A 26600-nucleotide genomic window follows, 5' to 3' on the forward strand; every position below is an offset into this window, starting at 1 on the left:
GCAAATCCTAATGCAGGTTAGGGGTTGAGAGGGCATCTTCTACAGCTCCACAGAAGGTCTTTATCTTCCAGGTGGTACAACACTTCAACATGCAACACTTAAAAGAATGCAGTCACTAGATCTGTGGGGACCACAAAAAAGGTAAAAACGAGTAATTTTAGTTTAAAAAATACATCCTATACTGCCCTCTCTGGCAACACAAATGTAAAATAACAGTTCCTCTGTTCTGACCAGCATAAAGCTAATCAATTACACATTGGGGGAAAGAAAAAAAAAAAAGAAAAAAAAAATGAAGCTGTTTGGCAAGCTTTACAGGCATGGGGTGCAGCTGATTTGCCCTGTCCGCTTTCAGTTTGTAACTGCCTTAGGGAAAGAAGAGGAAAGCAGCTTAATTAAAGTGTATTCAGTGCTCTCCTAAAACCCTCCAAACCTCCAAAGACTTCCTTTTGTGTAGGTGTGTCCCAAGTAATTAAAACCCATTAGCTGCAAGAGGTGAGAGATCCAACAGATTGAACGTGCAGCAGTGGATGCTTAACTTTCAGTTTGTTGTGTAGATCCTGTACTTTGAAGTCAAATATTTTCATTCAAGGACTACACTTCTCTAAACTCACAGGACCGCTTCAAACCACAAACGAAACAAGAAACAAACAAAAAAAAAGACAAAAAGTCAATAGTGTGAGAAAGCATTTAAAACAATTTATTGGAATGATACAGGAATGGTTAATATTACAAGTTAAATCCTCATTGCCGGCCATCTACATAGGAAAAAAAAATAGAAACGAACAAATTCAGTTCTTGCGCCCATCATTAACCTAAGACAGGTAAATGAACTAGAAAAATAGCAGGTAGGCAACACATTCCTAGCACTCCTAAATCCAAGCAAGGTATCCGCATCAAAGTTTACGCACGTTTTACACACAGCCCCACAACAGAGAAATATTTTAGGTATTTTTCAGTTTGTGTTGGTGCCTTGTTCCCCAGACAAAGAAATAATTCAGTCTTGCTCAACAGAGCTCTCTTAGGAATGCTGATACAGTTTGAACGCTACCATATGGCGAGGATGGGGGACCCGACGAGGGAAGTGACTTTGCTTTCTTAACTCGGCAGTTTTCTTGACCATCAGAAACAGAGGCTGACCTTGTTTCAGCATGTTTTGGGTCGCTGAGCTGACAGGATTTGGCAGCGACTTTCAGTTACAGCTCCTTCAAAATAATGCCTGTAGTTCACAAAACTTACTTTCTTTTCACAGCAAACACAGCAAATCAGCATGGGTGGATAAGTGACTCGCGTGTCAAATTCCACTTTCTTCACAAGATTTCACAGAGTATCTCAATTACTTTCTCAAAAACTTGACCACTGGTTTAGACAGAAAAAGATTACACCAGTGTTAAGAAAGAAAAATCACCTCAGTTTAAAAGGGTGAAATCACAGTGAACAACAAAAATCAGACACGGGGCTTAAAAGCAACCCAACTTCCACAAGATCTTAAACATAACTTTCACAAAAGTTCAGTAATCACCGATAAAGCCTGTTAAAGAAAAAGCACAACTGTGTGTGTAAATCTTGAAGGTAAGGCAACATTAATCTATCCATGTATATTTTGATGGCGTGCTTGCTTTTTTCAGCACAAGCTCCAAACCAACTCCCTGGCTCCCAAATCAGAAGAGAATAAATGTGAAATAAATATGATTTTAACTAGCTTGGCTCTGCGCTTGATCCCGATCACTCTGACATCCGTGGGAGTTTCCTCACGAACCCTCTCGAAGCAGAGCTGTGCTCCAACCAGAGCAAAAAGCTGCAGCTCTGTTTTAACAGATGTTGACAAAATGAGCACTTTCCCTGAATGAACAAAAGCCCCAAAGAAATGCGAAGGAAGTATTTAATTACTGCACTTTAGAGCATCTTTGTAAACCCGGGTTTTTACTTTTACCCTGCTCCTAATGTCAGACTTTCAAACCATGAACCTTGAACCATCTCGTAACATCTTGAAGAAGCGCTGCGTGCATCGCACAGCATAAACATCAATTAACCGCGCTGCCACGATACGCTGCAGCCTTCTGCTGAACTGTGCCACCTGTTTCTCTTCCTTCGTAAAGCAAAGAAAACCAAAATGTGTGTGCGCAGAGCAATTAGAAGGATCCTCTAATTACAGCAAGGCCTAATTACCTTTCTAACTGTATTTTGATGCGTTTGGGGGATAAGTACATTATGTGGTGCATAATGCATTTTAAATTACCCACACATTTTTAAAACCTGTTTCTTATCCTTTAGGGCACTTGTAATTATTTGTGTTTTCGCAGAACACGGCCAAGAAATCCAGGCTACCTCGCGAGCACTGGGAGGGCAGACAGGTTAATATTGCACGTGGTAAATTCACCAATACAAGACACTTGAATAGGTTCGCAGCTCCTGTAATAGCCTCATGATATGGCAATAGCAATGGAAATAAGTTGTTAAACCTTAAAAAAAAAAAAATCTTGGATAATTACAATAGCTCTCGCTGTCCAACCATTTAACTTTGCTGATTTGAAAAAATACTATTTTCATCTACTGACTACTTGAGCATGCATTAAGATGCCTAATACTATAAGCAGTGTGAATTGGTATTTTTGTAGAGAAATACATTAAAGGCGTTCACCCTTACACAGGTAAGGAAATGCCATTTCTGGCCATTTTGGCTTATTTGCAACATTGCCTGGGAATTAGGACATACTTCTTCGATGTGCACTGACTCCTGCACGCAGACACGCACTGAAGGCGTGCTCAGGCAGCTACCTGTCCTGATCAGCTTGCCAGTGGAAAGGCTGTCCAGTGCCCAAATCCCTTTTTCTTTGTCAAAAGAGCCCACATGGATCACTTAAATGAGAAATACATGGCATTTTTTTTTTTTGTTATCATCTGTACAGCGTGTTACAATACAAATCTTAAATACCCATCCTACAAAAGAACAAACATAACTTGCAGAAGTGACTGCAATGGTTACACTACACAACACCACCTACAATTTCATCCGAAACCAGAATCTAAAGAGGCTGAAAATCACGGTGTATTTCCGTAACGTTTTTGAGGCAACTCAGGCACTAAGTTGGTATCTGACCAGGTGTGATACTGGTGCTTTTTTTTTTCCATATTTTAAATAGCTGGATCCCTAGCTATAACCACATCTGCGTTGTTAGTACAATAGTTTTTTGGAGTTTACACAAAATAGACGAATTGCCAAGACAATTTAAACTACGTGAAAGTCATTCGTGTCCAATTGCTTCAGTTTCCTATGCGTACAACTCGGTAATAACACCCCGTGCTTTCTACCTTTATGTTCACATTTTCATATCGTGTTCAGATTTGCAGTATATACGGTGAATGCTGCAAGCACCAATCAAATGTTAGAAATCACATCTATATTTCTTGAAGCAGAGACAATTTTACTATTTTATAAAAAGCTGTGGAAATTCCCTTTACAGAACATTTAAGGCAGTCGAAATTCATGCTTGCTGCTTTGCCAGCGCTTCAGCTTCCTGAAACAGAACAGAAATACATAAATTAGTACTTTGTAAAGGATGGCAACTTACACATACCTGAATTAGGCACCAGCACATGACAAGAAAGTTGCAGTAGTACATTATTAAGAAGAGAACAGCAGGGAACCCAACTCAAAGAGTCCCCACTGGCTACAATTACATTAGAAACCATGTCCCACACCATACTGGCTTTACCTCCAATTCTGACCTAGCTCCAGCAGGACTTGGAAGAATGTGCTGGTTGTTCACATTCTCTCTGCCCCCTGGCATGCACGCCCAGGGCCGGTTCTGACCGTGAGAGTTTATAACAGGAGAGCAGATAAAATGAGTATGCCTCATTTCGTGGTACGACACGAGAACTATTTAGAGATCAAAGACCTTTGGAAGAACCAGGGATAGACAAGAATATTACATATATAAGAAAAGAGTCTCCACATTGGGAAAAAATAAGAAGAAGAGGTACGGGGAGAGAGATAATTTATTATTTATTTATTTTTAACTAAACCCAACCAAACTACCAGAAGCAACCACTGAGCTTTTTGCCTTCCAGGGGGCTGATAAGCTGGGATGCCTTCCTTGGGAAGGGCTGCTGCTTGCCACCTGCTCCTCGTGCCCAAGGCTCCCAGCCCGCAGCTCTTTCAGGGACCTGGTACGGAGCTGGTGCCCTTCAGCTCTATGAGAACACTCCTCTGAAGCCACTGAGATCCAGGAGCAGCTGAAGCAGCTTAGCAGACACCAGAAGCCCCTAACATTTCTCAGTACATTTCGGAAGGATCCTTCAAAAACAACAGCCTGCATTTTTCAGTCTTTGGTTTTCATGAGGTGGTCACACAAATGGGAGAATAACATCACAGAAGAAAGGCACAAGGAATTTCTTCTCCTGAATATGGTTTCCACAAGCATCCCTCTGACTGGAGATTAATTTAATGACCTGTTAGCAGCAACGTGGCCTACAGAAGGATGAACAGAGTCACTGAGCTCTTGCTGTGGCCCTTCAGGGTGGAGAGTGTGGTTTATTTTAAAGGAAATCTGCTAAACTTAGCTTTTACGTAATGAAGTTGTTTGCTTTGGTGACTGCACAGGAATACTGAAGATAACGGATTAACAACAGCATTATTAACGTGAGCCAGTATGAAAAACAAAAACATTTAAAAAAGGGGGAGAGGACTAAGAAGGGAACTTCTGAGAGACTGAAAGACTGCTGGGAGAGGGGAGGCAGGCAGTGAGCCCAGCCTACAGGGCAGGAAGCCCCAGGCCTATCTCTGTTATCTGTTAGCTGCTCGTGCCTGGGCACCCTGTCGGCTCCTGGCAGAAAAGGCAGGTGATAGGGGAGGAGAGATAAGAGAGGACAACAAAGCCTGGGAAAAAAAATAAACAAGTGCTTCTTGAAATGGTAACAAAGAGGGGATGGTTCTGCTGGCTTCCTAACAACTCCATTAGCAGTCATAAGCAGTAGAGAAGTGACACCTAGCCTCTTTCTTTTTTTTTTTTTCCTTTTTTGCTTAGAAAATGCAGGATCAAATAAATCTCTTCAAAACAGGCACTGCTGAGCTGAGGAGGATTCCTGGCATTTCTCTCATTCCCAGGAACAAACCACCCGGGCTCAAGAAATAGTGATTGGCATTTCCATGCTCGTTTTTGAGCCCTTCTCTTCATTTTCTTTAGCTTTAATGCTGGAACTTTGTATTCGCAATCACCTTCCCAAATCAGTGGGAACTGATGGAAAAGGATCTTTAGTGGAAGTTTGCTGCCGAGGCAATCCTCTCGTGCAGGAGCACACAGCTTGGTCCTCCGCTCCTCTCCCTTCCCCTAGCAACACGCAGGATGGTGTTAACTGCACCAGCACAGCCCGGCGGCACGCAGCTCTGCTCTAAATGCCAACTGCAGCGTCTACAAATCAGTTCCTCCTCCTTGGCAGCGGGCAATCCGCTTGATTTGCCTTTTGCATCATGTAACTGTGGGATGGATACCGAAAGCCAGCACAACTGCAGAATGTGCTGGGCACGAAGGTGCTCCTGTAAAGGTTGCCCTCACCGGCTCCGAGCTGCAGCAGGCAGTGTGAAAACACAGCAGAGAACATCTGTGGTCATGCTCCTCCTCCTCAGAACTCCTCTTTTTCCCTTAGGACAAATCAGAGCAGCTAAAAACCGAGCAGACTGTTCCTGCCAGAGCACCCACATAGCGGGTCAGGAAAGAATTGATGTTTATAAATGTTACAGAGACAGATGACCCCATTATGGTACGGTACCAACTGCTCTCCAGGACCACTGCCCTTCCCAGACCTTGCATGTGAGGGGAAACACGAGGGCTTTCCTGCCCTCCGTGCTCTCAGGGCTGCCTTCTCTCTCCTTGGCTCCATCCTGCTCTCTCTTTCGTGCAACACTGTGCAGATATTCTGAGAAATTTAAACAGGATTTAAACAACTATCACACTGTGTGCAGCTGGGGTGCATATCCCAGGGTTTGCTCTCTGCAACCCCGTACAAGGCAGAGTATTTCCTCACTGCACCTCTCGTTAGTGGAGTTACCACCAGAATTAGCTTGGCTCCCCAAACTGTCTGCTTCAGTCTGACCTGCAGCTTCTAACGCTTAATACTAACTGATCACCATCCACCTTTAAAATTAGGTCTCTGAGTGATGTGCACACTGTGACCTTCAACTCTTACATGACTAAAGTTGAAAGGAAACGGCGTGTTTATCCATCGGAACAAGAAAACCGAAGTGACCTGGAGGATCCTGCTGCCCTCAAGTGAAACGTATAAAGCAGGCTTGTCCTATCCGATCAAAATCAAAAGCAGAATTCCAGCCCACTGCCTCCGCAGAGCAGCAGCCCACTTTGTAATTGGCAAGGAAAACAAGGCTTCAGATAACAAGCTGGGGGAAAAAATTACTCTGAAGTAAGAGCAGATTATTTCAAAAACAGTGACTCTGGTTTCAAGGTATTTTTGAGTATAAAAGTCTCAGCAAAGCTTCACATTAATATTTTTTTTTCACTGAATTGAAGTAATTTGTTTTTTCGTGGCAATATCTTTTCATCCAAATTTCTAGTGCATTCATCAGTACAAGTATTAACTACTCTTCTCTTGTTCCAGGACTGTGCAATTAAAAAAGAATAAAATCCAATGGTAAAACAGATAATTAATACTGGTGAAGATCTCGAACCAGCTCTTTTTTTTTTCTAAAGCGATGAAAGCTTTCCCATTAACTTGGAAAATTGCAGGGTGGCTCCACAGTGAGGACACCAAAAGAACATCAGTACTGAACACGGAGTTTTTCTGGTAGAAGGAGGGGTAGGAAGATACCTCCAGGGAACAGAGCATCCTCCAAACAAACCAGCACACAACAACAGCGTGTTGTTGCTGTGATGTGGAAGCCTAAAAGCTGGTCTCTGGAGACTGAGTATCAGGCCAGCAGGGAGATTCACTGGGACAACCACAGAAACATGTGAAATATCCTGCCAGAAGCAGACCTACCTTTGAACCAGGTGGCGCAGTCAAGCCTAAAAATGCATATACTGCGTTATTCTCTCGAGCTTCGAAGAAGGCTTCGTAATCCTGCGTGATGGGGGTGAGGGACAGGGGGAGGAAACAAAAGATAGGAGCGTTAATTTTGAGAAATAATCAGAGCACAATTTGTTGTGGTACCCAACCTGCACCGAGCAAACTGCTTCCCGTGGCCTGATGCAAAATCACTGGTGCCGTAGGGTTTGGACTGTCTGAAAAGCGACGAGCTGGGAATTTGGGGATCTGGAGCAACAAGATGCTGCTGTGAGGTGCTTCAAGCTCTCCCAAGGTGACAGCCTCCAGAGCAACCCATGGTCTGCCCTCCTCCAGGACCAGGCTGAGCCCGCTCCTTGCCATCAGAAACCGATGCCAGGCACCGTGGTGCTGTCACCCACTGCCAACAGCGACTGTGCAGCCGTGGACAGTGACTCCTGAAAGTTAAATTCAAACCTGCAAACTAAGAATATACCTGTCCTCGTCACACTTTGCCCTGAATGATTAGCCTACACAAACAAACGAAAGCAGGGCAGGCTGCTTGTTGTCAAACCATCCTACTCACGTGCTGAAGATGTACAGCGTCAGCCCCATGAAAAGGTGCAGGGCTCTGCCTCTCGCTGTTTGGCACTGGATTGACACAGGCATGTGGCTGCTCTACGTATGCACACGGCCACTTCCCAAGAAAATTAAGGTGCAAACAATGAAAGAATAAAGAGTACCCTTCTCTGACTTCTCAGTGTTTGAGGGAGAATGCAGTTGTGTGTGGTTTACAAACAGCACGGCTTAGCTGCCTGCTAACTGAGGAAATTGCGAGCCAAAAACCCCAGCGTGGCTCAGCAACAGCAGTTGCCAAATACTGACCAAATCAGCCCAAAACGTTTGTGCAAGTCGACTTACTGCCCGAGTTACCACATACTTCCCGAGCTCCAGTTTCCAAACTCAGCACATACCTGACCTATGTCTTCCCTTTGCTGCCTTACAGCTGGAGCAGCAGCTCGAGCTTTCTGCAGCTCTGCTGGGGAATGTTTTGCTGCAGGAGTCCTGGCAGAGAGATCCCCGGGGAGGCTGCAGCTCGGAGCAGGCTCAGTCAGGGGCTGAAGTCTGGGAGGGAGCTGCCATTGAGGGCAGGGCGCTCCGCATGCCTGAAACAGCAAGGGCTGCAGGAGCTGCGGCGTGCTCGGGGCAGGGGCGCCTCTCAGAAGGGGCTGGTGCAGCCAGAACAGAGGGAAGTTGAGAGAACTGAGCGCTGGAGCCTAAAGATCAGGGATGTCAACGTCCTGCTCCGTTTGCACACCAAGCATTCGGGTGGTGGTTTGATAGAAACTCGAGGGACTGTGCTAAATCCTCCCGAAGCCCCTCTGGGGGCAGTGCTTGCTGTATGCTGGGGCTGCTGGATGACAAAGGGGGTGTTTATCTGGCCGGTGCATAGTTCAGCAGGCGGCTTTGTAGCACCCAGCAGGAAAGGAATGCCCGTGCTGAAGGGGCAGGGTTTGTGCCAGCTCGCAGCCCAGTAACACTCAGCTGGCTCCCACCTCTGCCACTGACACCGCATCCGATGGGACAGACAAGGAAGTTCATGCTTGAGGAGAAGCAAATAAAGATGTAAGCAGGTTCAGAATAACTTTCGCCTTTCGGAAAGCTAAACCTGGTAACTTGAACCCAGCTACATCAGTTCACCAAACTGCAAAACTTGGAAGTGGCACCTGCCAAAATTGGGGGGGTGAAATAAACACAAGGCAGGGACTCTCCCCTTCTCTGTTTTCGGTTGCAGACGGCCATTAATCGCCACGTTTGTCCCTCCAAGCCAGGCTCTGTCCACGTCCAAGCCACCAGTACAATTTTGCAAGCCAAGAGGCACATGAACTCACCGTGGGAACTATTTCAAGTTCTCCTTTTCTTACAGGCACACAGAAAATGGCAGTGCATTACAAATCACTTCTGCCACTGGCCTCAGCATCACCTCGCAAAGGTCCCGAGCTGGCAGATTCTGAATGACAGACCTGGAGCTCAGCACCAGACTTCGAAACGACTTAGAAACAAAGCCACAGCACCAGAACAACGCCCGCTGTGAGCTCCCTCCAGAAGATATCAAGTTTTAAAAATAAAATTAACAGTTAATCTAATAATCATTCAAGCATGGCCTGCTGAGCACAAGTGCTGCAGGGCAGCATACTTTTGATCAAGCATTAAAATAATTACGGGCAGGAATTGGATTCGCGACGTGATTTTTAATCTTTTCAAAGCACTGCAGCAAGCGGACCGCAACGGGCTTCGTTCTGCCAGCAGAACCCAAAGGCTCGTCCCGAGGATCAGAAAACTGATCTCTGCCATGGGAGGCACCGCTTCGTAGCAGCACAGCTTTTGGGAGATGAGCAGCGGACCGGAGCGATCCGAAATCCCCACGCAAAGCCCCGTGCGGGCAGAGCGGCTCTCGGAGCTGGCTACAGGTTGCTGCAACGCCGCCAGATTCCTATAAAGTGCTGCAAAAAGGGTAATAAAGTGCAGCACGAGGATGGGGCCGAGGGGAGGTGACACTTATCCGAGCCTTACCCCGAGGTAGCGGCTGTCGTTGAAGAGCCGCGGTGGCAGCGGGTTGCCGCTGGCGGGCCGGCTGTCTTCTGGGACGTTCTCCCGCATCCATTTGCGGTTCTCCTCGTTGGCGGCGATGTCCTTTTCCTCAAATTCAATTTTGTTGGCTTCCAAGAACCCTAAAACATCTTGTTGCTGCTTTTTGATCTGTCGGGAAGATGGGAGGGAGGGAGGGAGAGAAACAACATCAGTCGCGCCGCGCCGGTGGTTTTGCAATTCTGGGGGTCAGTGCAGAAACAGGGGGGGTACAAAACAGGCTGAAAATGAAAACTGGAGGAAAATTCTCACAAAAAATATAAACATCTTCTAAAGAGCCCCATCCGAGGGGCTGTGGGTGACGTACATAGACAGCATAGGCCTGAAGGAGGTGGTGAAGGCACAGCCCATCCAGCCTGGTGGGCCAGGGGCTCGGGGAAGGCAGAAGCCCTTTTCTGTGTATATCTGAAGAAGTTTGCCAAGCAGTGTGGGTGCTGAATGCAGAGTGATTGAACAACCCCTTCCCTAATGAAGGGTTGATCTTCAGCAGGACTCACAGAGTGGGTTTCTTCACAAGAAATCCCCTAACTTGTCTTCAATAGGATCAAAGGGGCTGGGGTAGGGGCACTGTCCCTGTACAGACGGCAGAGCTGTGAGCTTTAAGGGTCTGCATAGCCAAACCCACACAGACCACCCCGAGTCTCGCCAGCAGTCAGGTCCCAAAGCAATTCTGGGTCCTGGTTCTCTGGACAAGAAGCCGGCAAGCTCTGCCTGCAGAAGAGCTTTGGGGTGAGACCCCAGACCCACACAGCTCATCCCCTGTGTGCTCCCACAGCACCCCAGCCAGAAGTGGGATCTGTGAAACAAAAACTGTGCTGGCCCTGGACAGGAAAGGTGGTTTTTATTACTGTCATAACGTGAGTTATTAACTTCCTGGGGCAGAGACGTTCTGCTTACGCTCTGCTCTTCCTCTGCACGACTTTAGCGCCGTAAGGGAAATTAGAACTGTGTGCATCCAGGGAAATAAGGAAAAAATGGGACTTCATGGGAAATATGTTCCCTTCAGAGAGGTCTTTAGCAACCAGGACAGACAGATCCCCGTGTGTCTATCGCAGCACAGCACAACGGGGCCTCCCTCCAGCTCCCTTGGTGCAGGAGCCACAGCGATGGATTCCTCCCGGTGTGCTTCTCTCAGCAGAAGGATCCCACGGGGTAACGTTGCCGTGCATTAGCAATTTTTTTTTTTTTTTATCACGGCTGAAAATAAATAAATGGGCCAGGTTAATCTCGCCCCAAGGAGGTCGCTCGTGTCACAGGCTGTGCACCAGAGCGTTTCTCAGCACGCTCGCACCCGGCGGTACGAGACTTCCTCGTTTGCCTTTAACAACAAGGGGCAGAGCAGGAGGGGAAAGTTTTTCTCCGTCGTGTTATAAAGGTCAAAGAGAAAGGAGGCAGCACTTCCTTCAGCAGCTATTCCGTAGGACTGGAGTATGGGAAAGGTCCCTGCAGTTGTAAACTCCGGCAGCCAGCGCTCAAGGCCACAGACCCACCTGGGAATAAACGGAGGCTTCTTCCTCCCTACCTAATTACCCTTTAATTAACCGTTTCCCACCAGCTGTGAATTACGGATGAAGCCAGCTCCCATTAGTCTCAGTTCTTTAACTTGCAAAAAACCTGCCGGCTTGCCAGAGCTGTTTGCTCAGCGACAGGTAGCACGACGGGGTCCCCGCTTTGTGACTGCAGCGGGGGCAGCGAAACCCTCTTGGCTTGCCTGTGAGCAGCTCCTGGAGAGGGACTTGTGCTTATTCTGCTAGAAAAGGCACCGTCTGGAAGGCAAATGTGGCATTTTGGTTCCTGCTCCACCATCTGCCTATGGTCAAGGGAGGTAATTCTCCCTCCGTGGTGGTGGCAATGCCCTGGAAGGAAAAGGAAAGGTGCCGGTACGCATGGAGCGTTAGTCTGAAACCCCAGGCTTTTGGCCAAAGAAATAAACGAGCTGGAGGTTTCACGGGTGCCACCATCCTCCTGGTTCCTCACACAGAGTTTGTGGCATTACTCCTGCCACAAACCTGGAACCTTTTGCATTCAAAACCTTCACAAGCAGACTGGAAGCTCATGGTTCCAGGAGTTGTTTTTGAGAGAAATTCTCACGTTTCAAGATTCTCTTCCTTTCCAGTTACAAGACAGCCATGAAAGATCAACCTTTGAACAGATAACATGCAGAAAATAACCGCATGAAAGAAGTAGCTAGGATCAGGCACAACTATTGTCCCTCCTTGCAAGCCACACCAGAAGTTAATTTGCTGTTCCAGGAGGTAGCTGCAGCCCTGGATGATGGCACGAACACAAGAAAAACCACATCAAAGCTGTCAGGAGCAGAGCTGGGTGATGTCGGGCAACAAATCGTATCCATCAAAAATGGAAATTCAGCCCCAAAATGGGCAGAGCACTTCCCACAAAACGCTGTGGCACTCCTGCCTCAAAATGGTTTTTCTCCTTCAAATCTTTACTAATTAAAAAAAAAGAGTGCCAATATCTGGCATTCTCTCACCAAGGCTCACCTACACGTGCATCGATTTGCCATCCAAGGCTTTGTTTGTTTTAGCAAACACTTCCAACTATAGTAAAAGCCTGGCCCTGTTCTTTGGGGTCACTTCCAAGGAAGCGATTCCACTCGCAGCAGCTTGCCCAGACCAGCAGGCTTCTGACAGCGCTGGGTGAGACACCAACGTGCTGCCAGGACAAATCCTTCGACCAAAGCAATCCCAGCACCTGCAGCAGTGAAACAAAATGATGTAAAGCTACCAGGATTGCCGAAACTTTCCCCAGAGCAGGTCCCATAGGAGCAGGTCCCATAGGGAGCTCGGCTGTGCAGGGCTGGGGGTGATGCTCGGGGTCCTGCGAGCTGCCGGTACCCCGCTGCCAGGAAAGCCTCGTTTAAATGTGTTGGTGAAAAGGGCTTCAAAGACAGTTCTTGTTTGGTGTACGTAGGCACAGACGGGGAAAAGAATAGCCTAGTCTGCGCTGCTGGCCAAGCAGGGCTTTGTTTTTAAGCCTTGTTATTTCTTCAGTTTATAAATAAATTCCCCGTTGGCCCCGAGTCGTGTTTTGGAAGTCTATTTCTGGCCCCCGGAGCCCTCGGAGCCTGTGGCCCCAGCTCTGCGGCTGCCTTCAGCCGGTGAGCGGCTCTGGCACACGGCGCGGGGCATTCCCGGGTCCTCACTTCCATGCAAGGAAAAAAAACACATTTTTGTTTTTTTTTTTGCAAAGGTACAACTCATCCCTTACACCAAACGGGTGCCCCCTCCCAGAGCTTCCCCGTAGTTTTATTTCGCCCTGCCCATTCCCGGCGCAGACAGCAGGCTAAATATGTCCAGCAGCAGCAGCGGCTTCTCCCTCCTCACGTGCCTGCGGTAACACGACTGCTATTCACGGCTGCTTCTTGGAATTTAAAAAAAAAAAAAAAAAAAAGTTCATTCTTTGTTTTTTGTGTGCTGGTTTTTTAACATTTCTGACGGTAACAGCTCTCCTCATGCAGGCTGCTGGGGTAGAAGCTGATGCTTGGAAATCAGCTGCAGGCAGAGCGGGGATTTCGGCTCCCGGTACCTTGTGGGCAGCTCCCGGCAGCATTTTGAGGCTGGGGAATCCCGCTGTGCTTCCCTGGAAGCTCACACCCCACAGCCACCCCCGAGCAGGCTCCTTCTTGGGCTCCATTAGGGCTTTCTGTGTTTCTGTTGTAATATTTCAGGATGCAGGTGTTTATACACAAGCTTCCTTGCTTCCATTCACACAAACAAAGCAGATTTTTGCCCTGTATCACCTTAAACTTCAGAGGTGCCAGCTCTGGTGGCCACCATCGCTGCAAGCCGCGGCCAAGGGGTGGAAAACTGGAGGGCACCCGCAGCACCGAAGGCCTGATGAGAGCTCTGCAGGACGTCTGCGGGTGTCTCTCTCACTTCCCCCTGCCGGGTAGAACATCCTCCTATTTTTAGGTCTGGGCAATTATCATCGCAGAGCCCACGCCACTTCTTTGTCTGCCTATTTTAAGCCACGCGCGACACGCAGCAAGGCCGGCGGCGGCTCTTCCAGCGCTGGCCTGCTGCTCTGCAAGGAACAACGAGGACAAACACTGAAACCACCACGAACTTATGTGACCCAAACCAAACACAAGGGGCTGGAAAAGCTCATACTGTACTCATGCTTCTTCTTCTTTTTTTTTTTTCCTCCAGAAATGAGGCCGTGTCCGGATGGGCTCTGTCTGCACTCGCTCTGCCCAAAACCGGCCCGCAGCTTGCTCCAGAAGCTGCAGAAAGTTACAGAAAGGGAAAAGCCGAATCACGAGAGCAAAACTACAAGCTTCTTTTACAGATTATAACACCACTTTAAGCGCACTCATTCAATAACCCGAGGCCTGAAATTTTGCTAAATCCCCCAGCAAGAAGCTCCGAGTGGAGAGGCCGTGGTGCTCTGACACACGACGGCCGATGCCACCGAGCTCTGCTGCGGTCAGGCTGGAAAAGCAAAGGCACCAAAATGCCCTAAACGTGTCAGAACCGAGTGGCTGCTCCACATCAGAGGTCTGCTTGGCTGCTTTCCTCCCGCAGAGGCCAGAAGCAGATCCCTCTGCTATCAGTCAAGCGCGAGGACAAGGAGCGTTTCCTTATTTATATCCTCACAGCTCCTGGCAAGCAGCTGCAGCCGCGCGGCCTAATGAAGGCCTGATGACTTTTTAATGTGTTTTAAGCTTACTTTCCGTGAAGGCACCTGAAGGATTAATTCTGCATTACATCTCGAGCCAAATTCTGCTCCGAACAAATAATATCCAGGCACCTGGGAGAGTAGAGTGAGAATCCATTCATCCCTTTACACCTGCTTCTCCAGGGGCTCTTGGGGTGCTCCTGCACCTCCGACACGCTGAACACCTCACCACCAACAAGACCTGCAGATGATCTATAAAAGTCCCTTTTAATCAACATCAGGTTTGCTCCAGGGCATGGAAATGATCTCCATCAGGTGAAAACCCAGCTCTGTTCCTGCTGAAGCCACCAAAATCAGAAGCAAAGCTTTCTTCATTTCTTGGCCCCAATGAAAACCAGGGCGACATCGTGCGCGCTCCTTCAGCTCTGCCCCATACTCACTGCCCCCCAGGTGGTTGTGGCTGCTTTTCTCACGTTCCTGGGACCACCAAAGCCCACGTACCACAGCAGCAGGTCCCGGGTGGTCTTGTCTGAGGGTCCAGCTCACCACAAGCCCACCGTCTCAACTCACAGAACAGCGGGCAGTCTGGGTGCAACGTGCCGGCTCCAACCCTCTCTTTAGTCAGGTTGTGTTTCCTCACCAAAAAAAGAAGCAGCATCCCTCCAGCATTTGCTTTAGAGGCCTCTGTGAGTTCTGCAAAGTGCCAAATGGAAGCGGTGTGGAAGCCAGGATGCCAAACATCCCTCTCTGGGGCAGCCGCAGCCTGCTGAAGCACTCCAAGAGTAGAAGTAATGCAAAATATTACTGCAAGGTTTCACCACAAATCTGAAAATATTCAAATATTCGCACAAATATAGCTTATGGTGCCACGATTTGCACACATTTCTCTCACGTCTTTTGCTTTTTTGAAGAAGTTTTCCCTAGTTCAAGGCCATGGAGCCCCAGGTAGCCCGTGCAGGGATCACCCTGGGGATGGGAGCTGCGGGGTTTGGAGCGGAGGGAGGATCACCCTGCCCCTACCCTACAGGCCTGAGCTCTGCTTCAGATGGGAGCCTGCTCCAAACCCAACAGCGAGCGAGCTTCAAGCTGCGGGAACACAGGCCCCATTACCTGGCTGGCCATTAATGAGGCAGGAGCACATTAGGAGCCCCGTGGTTATGACGCGCCGTCGTTTCCTGCTGCAGACGTGGGATTTGGCAGGCCCCAAAGGCCCAAAGAGCCCCTGGAAACACCATCCCAGCTCCAGGGGGGTAAAGAAGCAGAAGCAGAGGGGGAGGAAGGAGGCAGAAGCCCACTCATGGCACGTCCTCAGGCAGGAGGAGGTCTGGCAGGGCGGAGGAGCAATAAAGGCCTTCAGGGCAGGCCACCTCTGCCACAGACTCCTGGGGTGACTTTGGGTGTGCCTTTTGCCACCCCTGAGCTGTCAGCAGTAATTTTATTTCTCCAAATCACTTGTTTGCTTTGGTATTTGGGTGAGGGATCGTTTCTGGCCGTTCCTGCAATCAGGACCAAACAAAGCCCAGCCCAGCCTCGCAGGCAGGCTTTAAACATGGATGCACAAGGCTGATCTCCAGCCAGGCCATCACACTGAGCACCACGTGAGCAGCCAAAAACTCCCCAGAAGATGACAAACATTAACTGCCCAGACTGAAGGTTTACAGCACGAATTGCTGTTTCACTGACTCTGTACTGCCAGGCGTTCATTGCCTTTAAATAAAACTGGCTTTAAGAAGAAATGCGGCACAAAACAGGGATCCTGCTCCACACCCAAGGTGCTTCTGCATCACTTTCTGCCCTCGAAGAACTCACATACCAGAGGCATCCTACAGCAGAAGTCTTTTGGATGACTGCTATGCAAATACTAAACCAAATCAATTATTTGAAGACAATAAAGATCATTTTTGTCTAATCAAAAATAGCCACCTATAACAGAAAGCTTCCAGGAGCTGCCTGCCAGGAGGAGCAGCTGCCCAACCTCTGCTGCCTTGGCCTGGAAAGCTGGCACTGGGGCTTTGCTCTGCGGGGCACCCATCAGGAGACATCCTGCAGTGAGGAATTCCAGGAACAGCACATTTTTCCACCACACTAAGGTCCTTCCCTCAGCTCTTCCCACCCACAGCCACAGGGAGCTGCCACCATCCATCCCACCCCAGGGACGGGGCATGACGCTTCTCACACCACGACCGGGGCCACCCCACAGCCACCCACGATGTCCGGAACATTTTAGGGTCGTTCTTATCACCCTGCTTCTCTTGTTTTTCAAAAACCACAGGCTTCCTCTTGCCTCCCTGCAATCTAGCATTCGCATACCACGACCGAGCCCTGAGACAAACACAAACTGCATTTCATTTTCAGAAAGGCCGAGCCCCCAGCTGCTGCGTGCTGGAGGACGGAGCTCTCCGGGCCTGGGCGAGCAGCCAGGCGAGCTGCATTCCCCTCGTGTTCCTCGGGCTCAGCCTCATGCTCGGCTGCTGGCAGCACCATGGCTGTCCTAGCACCTTCCATGCTGCTAATCCTGGTCCCACAAAAGACCCAGCTGCTCCTCGGTTGGTGCAGGTGTCAATTCCTACAGCGAGCATCCCCCGCAGAGCCTTCAGGACCTCCTTCGAGCGTCTCACAGCGTGTGCACCTCAAACCTGGGTCCCCTGCAGGAGAAGCAGAGTCCTTCAGCCACCTCCCAACACATTTTAATGCGGTGAAAGGAAACAAATTTAGAGAAAGACTGCTCGGGTCCAAAGGTCTCGCGGAGTGAGCCAGCAGAACCACGAGACGTGCTTATCTGCGCTGCGGGGTGGCAAAGCATTGCAGTTCCTAACCAGGATTATCAGGTCGCTAGCAAGCAAGACTGCAAACCTGCCCCGTTTTATTTTGTGCCTCCTTTTTACTTATAAATACTGCATTTCCTGCCAAGGGAAAAAAAATCCTACATCTATTACCCATAAATCAGCTTCATGGCAACTTCACTTCCATCTGTGTCCCCCGAGAAAGCTTTGGGATGTATTTTGAGTTCCTGAGTTACCTGTTCCTGGCCCTCTCTGCCAGCTGCCTCGCACCACGCAGACAGCAGCGATCTCACATAAGCAGCATTAAGGATTTCCCCGATAAAACCTTGCCCTGCTGGAGTCCGTGGCAAAGCTCCCAGCGACATTCCCACTGCCAAAGGTTCATCCCGCGAGGTGCACACCGACGTGCTGTTTAAACCTGCCTGGAAACCACAACTCTCATAAAAACGTGGCTTTAAGTGCAAACCATTCTTGTTTTCCCCGGGGGCTGCCCGGTTGCTGTTTACCCTGGGCTTTGCCAATTCCTTTTGACCTACGGCTGGAGGGGTTCTGATAAATCTGCCCTACTGTCTAGCCCTAAACGTGAGGTGTATCAGCATCTGCTGCTGGTGCTGCAAAGCCACGACGTTTAGGAACCACCTGCCTGTAGCATCAAACCCTTCTGTTTGCTGCGTGCCAAACACCTCAGCACCGACCTGGAGGATTTCATTCCGATGTTAAAAAGTAGACCTAACAACAAAGCTTCCCTGTGCAAAGTCTTTCAGCGCCCAAATGTTGAGGTTTCGGTGTCTGCCCGCTGCTACTGCACAGCCAGCAGCTTCCTATGGCAGGTCTGACAGCCCTGCGCTGAACTGCAGCTGCTCAGAAGGAAAGCAAGGGGAGAATTATTATTAAACCGCTGCTATTTTCTTCCTGGTTTCTAAGATACAGGGCACAAACACGGTTAAAAGTTCCTCCCATGTCTGCAGCCTCTCAAAGCGTCTCGGAGTCTGCGAAGCAGAGGTAAGATCCTAATCGCATTGCTCTGTCTGCATGCAACGCAGAGTCGCAGCCCGGTTACATTTCGAAGGAAACTTCCAGCTACAAAGCCTGCTAACAGTGGTAGAACTGCAGGTATTTGTAATAAACACCAAACTGGAAGCAAACCAAAAAATCCCAAACACAAACACACGTTTCTTCTCCGTCAAACATTTTTTTCCCCGGACAACACAGCCTCACATATTTTAAACGCACACTGCTAACATAATTTTGGGAGCAGAGCCAGTTTCATCCGAGCGCTGAACAGCTTTGCTGGGTCAGATCCAGCTCTTGTCCACCCCAACATCCTGCCTCCGCCAGCCACAGGCTCCAGGGGAGAGCACAGCAAGGGACTGAGCACGCCGACTGCCCCACGTTACCCTCTCCCAGCCTCAGTAACACGCAGCTTTGAGTCAGAGGTGTAGTCATTCCCTTTAATAGCCCTAATAGCCCTTTGCAGATTTTCCCCCTTCATTTGTCTCACTGCTTCCTGAACCTGGGCGATCTTTGCCACACACAACACCCTCTGGCACGGCGTTTCTCTGCCGAGCTGCACGTTGCCAAAGGAGGCACCCAGCTTCTCCCCGCTCTCCCACTGTTGTTGTGCTGTGAGGAGTCACCAGCAACCACTTCCTCTTCGTTCTCCCCCGCCGGACGTGGTTTTTATCTTTTTTTTGTGCTTTTCAGCCCTCTCTCTACTACCGAACTGCACCTTATTTGTCTGTCCTCGTGCAGTGCTCACCTCACGCTCCCCAGCATCTTTCCTGGTGTTGTTCACTGCTTGTCCTGGCCTAACAAAGACACAGACCTGCCACAGATTTATGCAGTGCTACTGTTTTAACTTTGCTCTCTCTGGTCCTAAGAATTCCTGACATTTCACCTGCTGTTTATACCACCGATAGGGGATTTTGTAACCAGCTTCAAGCCCTGCACAGGTTGGTTCTTCCCACCAGAGCCACCTTCAGCAGGCTGCTCACACTGTGCCTCCATCACCTTTCTCATCTCTCTGCGGGTTGCCTGTGACTAAATTCTTGGTCGTTATCTGCTTTATCTAACAGGAGTGTAATCGACCACGTAAGCCAAAAAAAACTCCTTCCCTCTTATCCCCCAGTGGCTGAGTTTCTCTCTGGAAATTCGTTTGCCTTTGGCTCCTCTCTTTGCCCTGGCGCCACAGCACCTCAAACAGCAAATCCCCTGGCAGGTAAGACTTCAAATGTTACGCTCGAGCGCCTTCAGAATTTAAGGCATGGCGGTACTCACGTGTGCAAAAGGAGCCCAAATAAAATTAGCCTTCCGAGAGCTAATGAAAGAAATCACACCCACTTCTCACAAGGAAAACCAAGCCCAACACCAAGCTGTAAGCCAGAACCCAAAGGCTGCCTCGGCTGCACTCAGACAGCATCAGCTCTGCCTCAGGCTGCAGCTTGATGTTGACCCTTTCTTTATGTTCTCTTCTGGCAGCCTGAACGTCCCCTGCCCACCTTCTGAAATCCAGGCTTGGCAGCCTCCTGCCGTGCTGCCCTGCAGAGGACGCGCTCCTGGACGGAGGCTTTCTCTGGAACGAACAAGAGCAGCGTTACAATTAAAACTCTCTTGGGTTTGATGAAGGATCTGATGAGAAAGGTGCTTTACATTGAATCCCAGACTGAATACAGCCGGGCTTACAGACATGTAGCTTTGCTGTGCGGGTGGGAGCACCGTGGGGCACACAAAGCCCCTTCAGATCAGTGATCAGGGCAAGAGCTGGGGCTGCTCCGAACTGCAGAGCCCCCGTCCCTCTTGCTAAGACGGGAAGCCCGTCATCCTCAGCCCTTCTCTCTATCACAGAGGGACTATTTTAGGGCTGTCTTGAGCCTGAACAGCTGATACCTATCGATGTGCGCCTGGTTCCGTTTGTCTCTTTCCCTGCTCCCTCTTTTTCTGGGAGGAACGAGCGGTAATAATAGCCTTGCAGAGGCTCTTGGTTTTGGCATCCTCTACTCGTTACACGCATGCCAGTTCTGTAGGAATCTTCTGAGCATAACTTTAATGCCTCGAGACAAGGGGACTTCCTTGCTCAGCTCTGCAAACGCTGCAGAAGTGCTGAGCACGGACGTGCCTGTGGGGAGCCAGGCACTGGGGCTGGGGCAAATGGGGCGAGCTGAGGGTGCTCAGCCTCCGTCCCAGGCCAGCTCTTCCTTCTCCAGCAGCACAAGGGGACAAATCCTGCCACCCTGCCTGGGGACAAGCACCGTGCTGGCTGCAGACACCGCCGGCAGGCAGTCTTCACAAAACCCCTTCCAGCCGCAGCTGCGGAGCGTCATCCCAGGCACCGCTTGCAGTTAAGCACGGTAGGATGTTTTGTGTTTCGATCCATTACAACTTTGGCAGCAACTGCAACCAATTTAATCTTTGGCTGAGTTAGGGATTTGAATGCCGCATTTGAAGAAAAACATTCGACTTATCTAGAGTTTGGAACAATGACATAAAACAAAAAGGGACGGCCACCAGACAGATGGAAGGCACCCCGGCTGTCTCGCTGGATTCGTGTCATGCATCGTGTCTCCTACCCTGAGAGCTCGAATCCAGAACAAGCCTTGTTCTGAGCAGAGAGAGGGGGAGATGAAGTCTGCTTATCACAGGATATCCCCAAGGCTGCTTGCACAGAGCCAGCTCCGCCTGTCACTTTTGGGGGATTGCTGCAGAAGCAGGGAGCAGCCTCACCAGCCCTCGCGAAGCCCCGAGCTGCTGAAGACGAGCAGGGAGAGAGCAGGTGGGTACAGACAGCCCTGCTGTTCTGCCTCTGAGCTGTTCTGCCTCAGTTCCAGCCCAAAGCACCAGCTGTACATCCGTGGCACCACCAGAAGGTGCTTCTGGGGAGGAGAGAAGAAGAGTAGGCGGCATGGCTAGCACGCGTTGGCACGGCAGAGCACAGGCTGCTTTCCTCTCTGCTTCCTGGCGGGCGGGGAGGAGACCCAGACCCCTTCCCAAACAATAAAACAGCACAAAAGAAACACCAAGCCCCAAACCTTCCCATCCCTGACTCTGCAAATGAAAAAATAAACTCAGACTTCCTCTTCTCTTTAAGCCACCCCTACCCAGCAGGAGCCTGAGATGTGCCAGGGGCCGGATCCGGAGCTGCACAGCATCCAAACAGGAGGGGGCTTCCTGCACGCTGCCGCAGCTCACACCAGGACACCCGTGCTCTCAAATGGTGCAGTTGCTGGCAACAAATGAGCCCGAGAAGAATTTAAGCAGCTGGCTCCTTTCCGCAGGAGGTGGACAGAAGCAGCAGTCCGGCTGCCTTCAGGAAGGCGCGCACGAGTTCTCCTGGTGCCGCAGGGAAGCTGCAGCAACGTCCTCCCCAAACAGAGCACAGTACCTAAATGCCAACGGGGTAAATCACAGACTGGAGCAATTCAGCCTCTTCAGTCCCCACATTCTTCTTCCCGCAGCAGAAGAGGCGATTACTCCCTGGCCTCTCCTCCTTTTGCCTCTTAAAGGATTTGAACAGAAGCCCGTAGCCAAATTCAGCCTCGCAGCCTGCTTGAGTCAACGCTTGGGCGCTCCTGAATGTGGCATTTGCGGCTGCCATTTCACGTTCGTGGCCTCCAGCACTGCCTCGCATTTAGGAACGCTGCTCGCTTGGGCTGTGTGTCCCTCGGAGAGCCTCCTGGAGGGCCCTGGGCTCCTGTGGCCGGTGCCTGCAGCTCCTCGCCGTGCTTACAGCCACCCGTGCTGCTTCACCCCCGCCTGGGACTCACCGGCACAAAGTCCATCCTGAGCAAGAGCGAAGGAAAAGGGCATCTGCTGGTTCAGGACTTCCAAATTCGGCCTTCAAACTGAGCTGTAGCCACGATGCTCTGATTTCCTGGGTGAAATCTGAACAGCAGGCCGGACCAGGACTGCAGTTACAACAGCCTGCCCGAGTCCTTAACGATAAACTCTCGGTACATTCGGTTATCTCTGGCTCTGAGCAACAAACCACATCACACACAGTCACCTTTATCTTCACCACCTGGTGCATAAAGCAAAAGCCACGAGCAAAAAGCAAACACTGGGCTTTGCAACCAGCGCAGCACAACAGAGATAAGGCCGGGTACTTCCCAACTCCTGGCGCTGGAAGCTGGGCAGTTCTGTCACACTTTGCACAGTACCACCCATGATGAGACACCGCACAACACAGGCACCGAGGAATTAACAGCAAGGCGTACTTCACCAGAAATCCCTTGAAATGCACTCTGAGGTGCCTCTGCTTAGACACCAACATCCCACAGCAATTCCTCCTCGCAGATACACGCTATCGAATAGAAACATTGTGGAGAACGGCGCCTCGGGGAAACACTTTATAAAATATGATATGGAAAATTATCCAGCAGAGCAAAGTATTCCTTTGCCAATAGAAGACCACAAAATTTGGGCACCCTCCAAGACTCACAGCCCGAGGCTGCAAGGTGCGAAGCAGCCGCAGCGCCCTTCCCCTCCGGTGGGAGCTAACGCTTTCCAGAGCCCCACCAAAGCTCCAGCAGCTTGCAGAAACCAGGCAGTCGTTTTCTAGGAAGGAGGCGCCTTTATATTTATTGCTGGTTTGCTTTTACTCAAGCAAATTTTGCTTTCAAAAAACCAAAGTAACCCCACCTCAGGTGCTGCTGGTGGTACCAAGCCATTGTAGCAGGAGTGCGAGCCACCTCTTTAAAGGACAGGAAAATGACTGATGCCCATCGAGCGCCTTGCAGGCGAATGCTCAACCTTTCCCTTCAGCGAGGTGCCTCTCCGTGCTGCTTTAAGTTGAAGCATCAATTAAAATTCTTATAGCAGAAAGAAAACAGCCACCCGGTGAGGTAGGCTCGAGCCGTGCCAACAGAAACACCCTTGGTGTGCTGAGTAAACCGGGAACGTGCAAATCCTGCTCATTACCACGACACCACTTCAGCTGTACTCGCTTTGGACCTGGGCTTGGGCATACATATGTAATAAAACTGGTGATTACGTGTTTGTTATGCTTACATTTCATACAAACAGACCACGCCAATGCTAATAGCCAAATTCCACCGGCAAGGATGCACGAGGGACCCTAAGAGGCAGGGAGGGGGATGTTCGCACCGCGTCTCGTGACACGCACAATCCACACAGACAAAACGCCATCGCAGATACCACTTAGCAAATAATTAAAGGCCTCGTTAAAACCAGGTAAATGCAGTCAAGATCAGTGGCTGTATCCCTGGAGCTTGGCGTCGCTACGCAAACCCAAAATCAATAACTGCCATTAAGGGGTCACCGATAAGAATCTACAGCAAGAGAGCCTGTCAACTGGAAACCTATTAACAGCTGTATTAGGAAGGCAGAATTACATCTCCACTTTGCTAATGACTGCTTCTTTCCTTCTCGCTGATAATTTTGCAACAAGCCAGCGGAAATCCTTTCGACCCCCCCTCATGAGCGAGTCACTCAGGATTTCAGGACACTTTCAAGACCGGCATCAGATAATCATCGGCTTTCTGACTCCGGCATCAGCATGTCGATGTCAGCAGCAGCACCGAGGCCACAAAAAAGGACAGGGGGAGAGAAGCAGCGTGGGGATGCCCAAGGGATGAGCTTCTGCTCCTCTCCCCCAGCAGAGCCCAAGGCGGGCTTGCCCCCGCCAGCCCCCAGCCACACAGCTCACCACTGCCTGGTTCTGCTGCTGAGGGCTGGAGACCAGCAGCTGTGCTAACCGAGGAAGGAAAAATCAGTGTAAAAGATGTTTTTTTTTTCCTCCTCCTGGCTGTCACCGGCCTCTGGAAGCTGGGTCCCCGCTCCCCAGCACGCTGACACGGCCGAGCACCACGAAGCCGGCGGCTCAGCAGAAGTCTCCGATCTCTGACTGCATTCTTGGGCATCCTGCAAGTCCTCCACACTGACGCTGAATGCGACAACCCCCTGGATTTTAGGCTCCAAGCATCTTTCCTTCAGAAACCCGGCAATCTTCAGGGCGCTGCCGCTGAGCCGGGGCTGGCCCCGGGGGCAGAGCCGCACTTTTTTTTGTTGGCTTTGCTGTGAGAGGGGACACACGGGGACACAAACGGACACGGGGACGGACACACAGAGACACGGGGACGGACACACGGCCACACACAGCCTGCTGGCCGAGCCCGCTGCCGCCCCACGGTGCCCAGCCCGGCTCCCGGCCGCGCTTCATCCCCCGCCAGGCGGCGGAGCAGCCCCCCAGCACCCAGCCGGGAGGCACAACCCGGCCCTCAACTTCATGGGCACGGCAATAGGGGATCCGTGCTGCCGCCCTACAGCCGCTACAAGGAGCAGGAGCCCCCGGGGGGCCACGAGCACGGCTCCCCCCCCGGGGCTCCCGCACTCCCAGCCCCCGCAAGTTTCCCGGCGAGCCCCTTACCGCCGTGGAGCCGGAGGAGGAGGCGATGTAGACCTTGATAACCATGCTGGGGGGGAGCCGGGATAGGGCGGGTGGGTGTGTGAGGAGTGGAACCGAGCCGAGCTGAGCTGAGCCGAGCCGGGCAGAGCAGGCAGGGAGGGAGGGAGGCAGGGAAAGGGAGGGAGGAGGCTGCGCCTCGCCTCGCCCCGCCTCGCCCCACCACACGCCGCGGCAGTCACAGCCAGCCGGCCCGGAAGAGAGGGGGAGAGAATGGTTTCAAAAATGAGAAAATAAATAAATAAAGGCAAAAGGAAGGGGGGGAGAGAGAGAGAGAAAGAAAGGGGCGAGGCGAGTTCCCGACGAACCACGCGAGACGTGCAGGGGATGGAGGGCGGGTAGGGAAGGGGCTGCGCTGAGGCGCTGGGATCGGCCGTAGGGGCGGTGGCCCCGGGGCTCACAGCCTCGAAAAGCAGCGAGCCCTGCTGAAATGGGCGGTTTCCGAGGAAAATCTGCGTCAGGGATCCCTTCCCTCAGGGGGGGTGAAATCCAAGTGTGCGCGATGCGGGCACCCCGGTGCGCCGGGTGCTGCGCGGCTCCTCAGAGCTCCCACAAAAGGGCGAGCAAAACCCTCACAGACCGTGAGGGGTCTCAGACAAAGCTCCTTCCTCTGCCCCCTGAGGGCCATTTTCGGTTGAGTCAGAAGCAAAAATATGCCAATTCTACAAAGATTGGGCTCCCAGAGCACCCTACAGCACAAGGGGCAGGGAAGGCCTTCAGCAGCAGGTTGTGCACCCGTATGCTGTAAAAGGAAAGGCAGACGCTTAGATCTGATGTGGTCTAACTCTGGAAGGAATCAGGAGCTAAAGATAAGGCTGTGGAAAAGAAGAGGAGGCAGGAAGCTGCTGGTGTGGAGACTTTATCTTGGGGAGTGAGAGGGGAGAGAAGCGAGGTCAGGACAGGGGCAGCTCAGACATCAAGGAGCGGGTTAAGTTCCAGCTTTAGGTGGTGGCCCCTGAGGAGCCTCCACCTCGATGTTAGAAACACTCCTTTGCCATCGTTCTTACAGGAGATGCTTTTCATTCTGCCTTTGTGTTTCTCTCACTTGGTGTACATGAATTAGGCAGCACCTTGGTGCCCAGGCGGGGCTGGAGCAGCCACATTGCTTCCTGCTGATGGGCCCGATAAATGCGGCCTCGCTGGGATTGTCACTTGGAGAGGTGAGAAGAGACATGTGGGATGAGCAGGTGTTACTGCACAATAACAACAATAACTTTTAAATATGTTTCATTGTGAGAGCCACTCTCCAAGTGACACATTGGCCCATGCCAAAATACAGACCGCTTGGGCATTTGGTGCTATTCAAATGTTCTACCAGAATTACTGTAGTGCGTCTTCAATAAATCCTCAAAGAAACACATATCAGGACTGCTATTGCCAGTCCCGTTTGGGTCTGTGCGCTTCTGTACTGGCCCCTCTGCTTCCCATCTCTCGCCTGCTCTTTTTAAGTTGTCTGTGCCGTGGAAAAGGAATTACTGCTTGGGTAATGCAAGGTACCAGGGCTGTGCAAAAGGCCCGTTGGGAAGCTGGGAGCCATAACGTACTGCAATTTCACTGCATGCTATTTTATCATTTTTATTAATCACGACTGCTTGATGAGACCTCAAAGAGTTGTTAATTATTACAGCCATAGTGACACTTTATTTAGGGAAATTTATATGCAGCACCTGTCTCCCACTTACCTCTGCAGAAACGTACTCCAGCTACTCCCTTACACGCTTTATTATATGTTCTGATATCAAAATCACAGAAAATGGAAAATACTTAAAATAGACACAGCAAGCTGAAATGTTACCATCTACCAGCTAAGATAAAAGTGTGGTTTTGTGCTCTTGGCAAAAAGGAGGAAGGTATTTCTGAAGTGTTTTTTCCAAACAAAGTAATACAACATGATTTTCTAAAAAAAGACCGTTGAATTAGAAAGTCTATTGAATTAAATCTCCCATATTTCTTTTATTAATTTCTCAATAGTAAGAGAGCTATTTTGAAAATGACATCCCTAATTCTGGTATTGCTTATGATGCTTATCTGAGTCTTTGAGAGTCTCATGAGATTTATGCATGTTCTGAAAACATAATGAGCCAAAATATTTATTTAGGATGATGGTACACCATAAAAGT

General features: G+C 50.2%; 1 protein-coding gene across 1 annotated transcript; it reads right to left on the bottom strand.

The window, feature by feature from the left end:
* Positions 1–674: 674 nt before the first annotated feature.
* SH3BGRL (SH3 domain binding glutamate rich protein like) lies at positions 675–24703 on the bottom strand. Its single transcript, XM_032196161.1, has 4 exons — positions 24445–24703; positions 9568–9753; positions 6991–7071; positions 675–3515 (listed from the first exon to the last, which is right to left on the bottom strand). The coding sequence occupies exons 1-4, from the start codon at positions 24487–24489 to the stop codon at positions 3483–3485; spliced, it is 345 nt and encodes a 114-aa protein (XP_032052052.1). The 5' UTR covers positions 24490–24703; the 3' UTR covers positions 675–3482.
* Between the last annotated feature and the right edge of the window lie 1897 nt (positions 24704–26600).

Source organism: Aythya fuligula, chromosome 13 (genome assembly GCF_009819795.1).
Source record: "Aythya fuligula isolate bAytFul2 chromosome 13, bAytFul2.pri, whole genome shotgun sequence".
Taxonomy (NCBI): Eukaryota; Metazoa; Chordata; class Aves; order Anseriformes; family Anatidae; genus Aythya; species Aythya fuligula.

Excerpts from the sequence above, each read along its gene's own strand:
- SH3BGRL (XM_032196161.1), bottom strand. The coding sequence starts at position 24,489 with ATGGTTATCAAGGTCTACATCGCCTCCTCCTCCGGCTCCACGGCG. Across the intron at positions 9,754-24,444 it reads CCTCCTCCGGCTCCACGGCG|ATCAAAAAGCAGCAACAAGA; the intron begins GTAAGGGGCTCG and ends TCTTCCCGACAG. Across the intron at positions 7,072-9,567 it reads ACGACAGCCGCTACCTCGGG|GATTACGAAGCCTTCTTCGA; the intron begins GTAAGGCTCGGA and ends CCCATCACGCAG.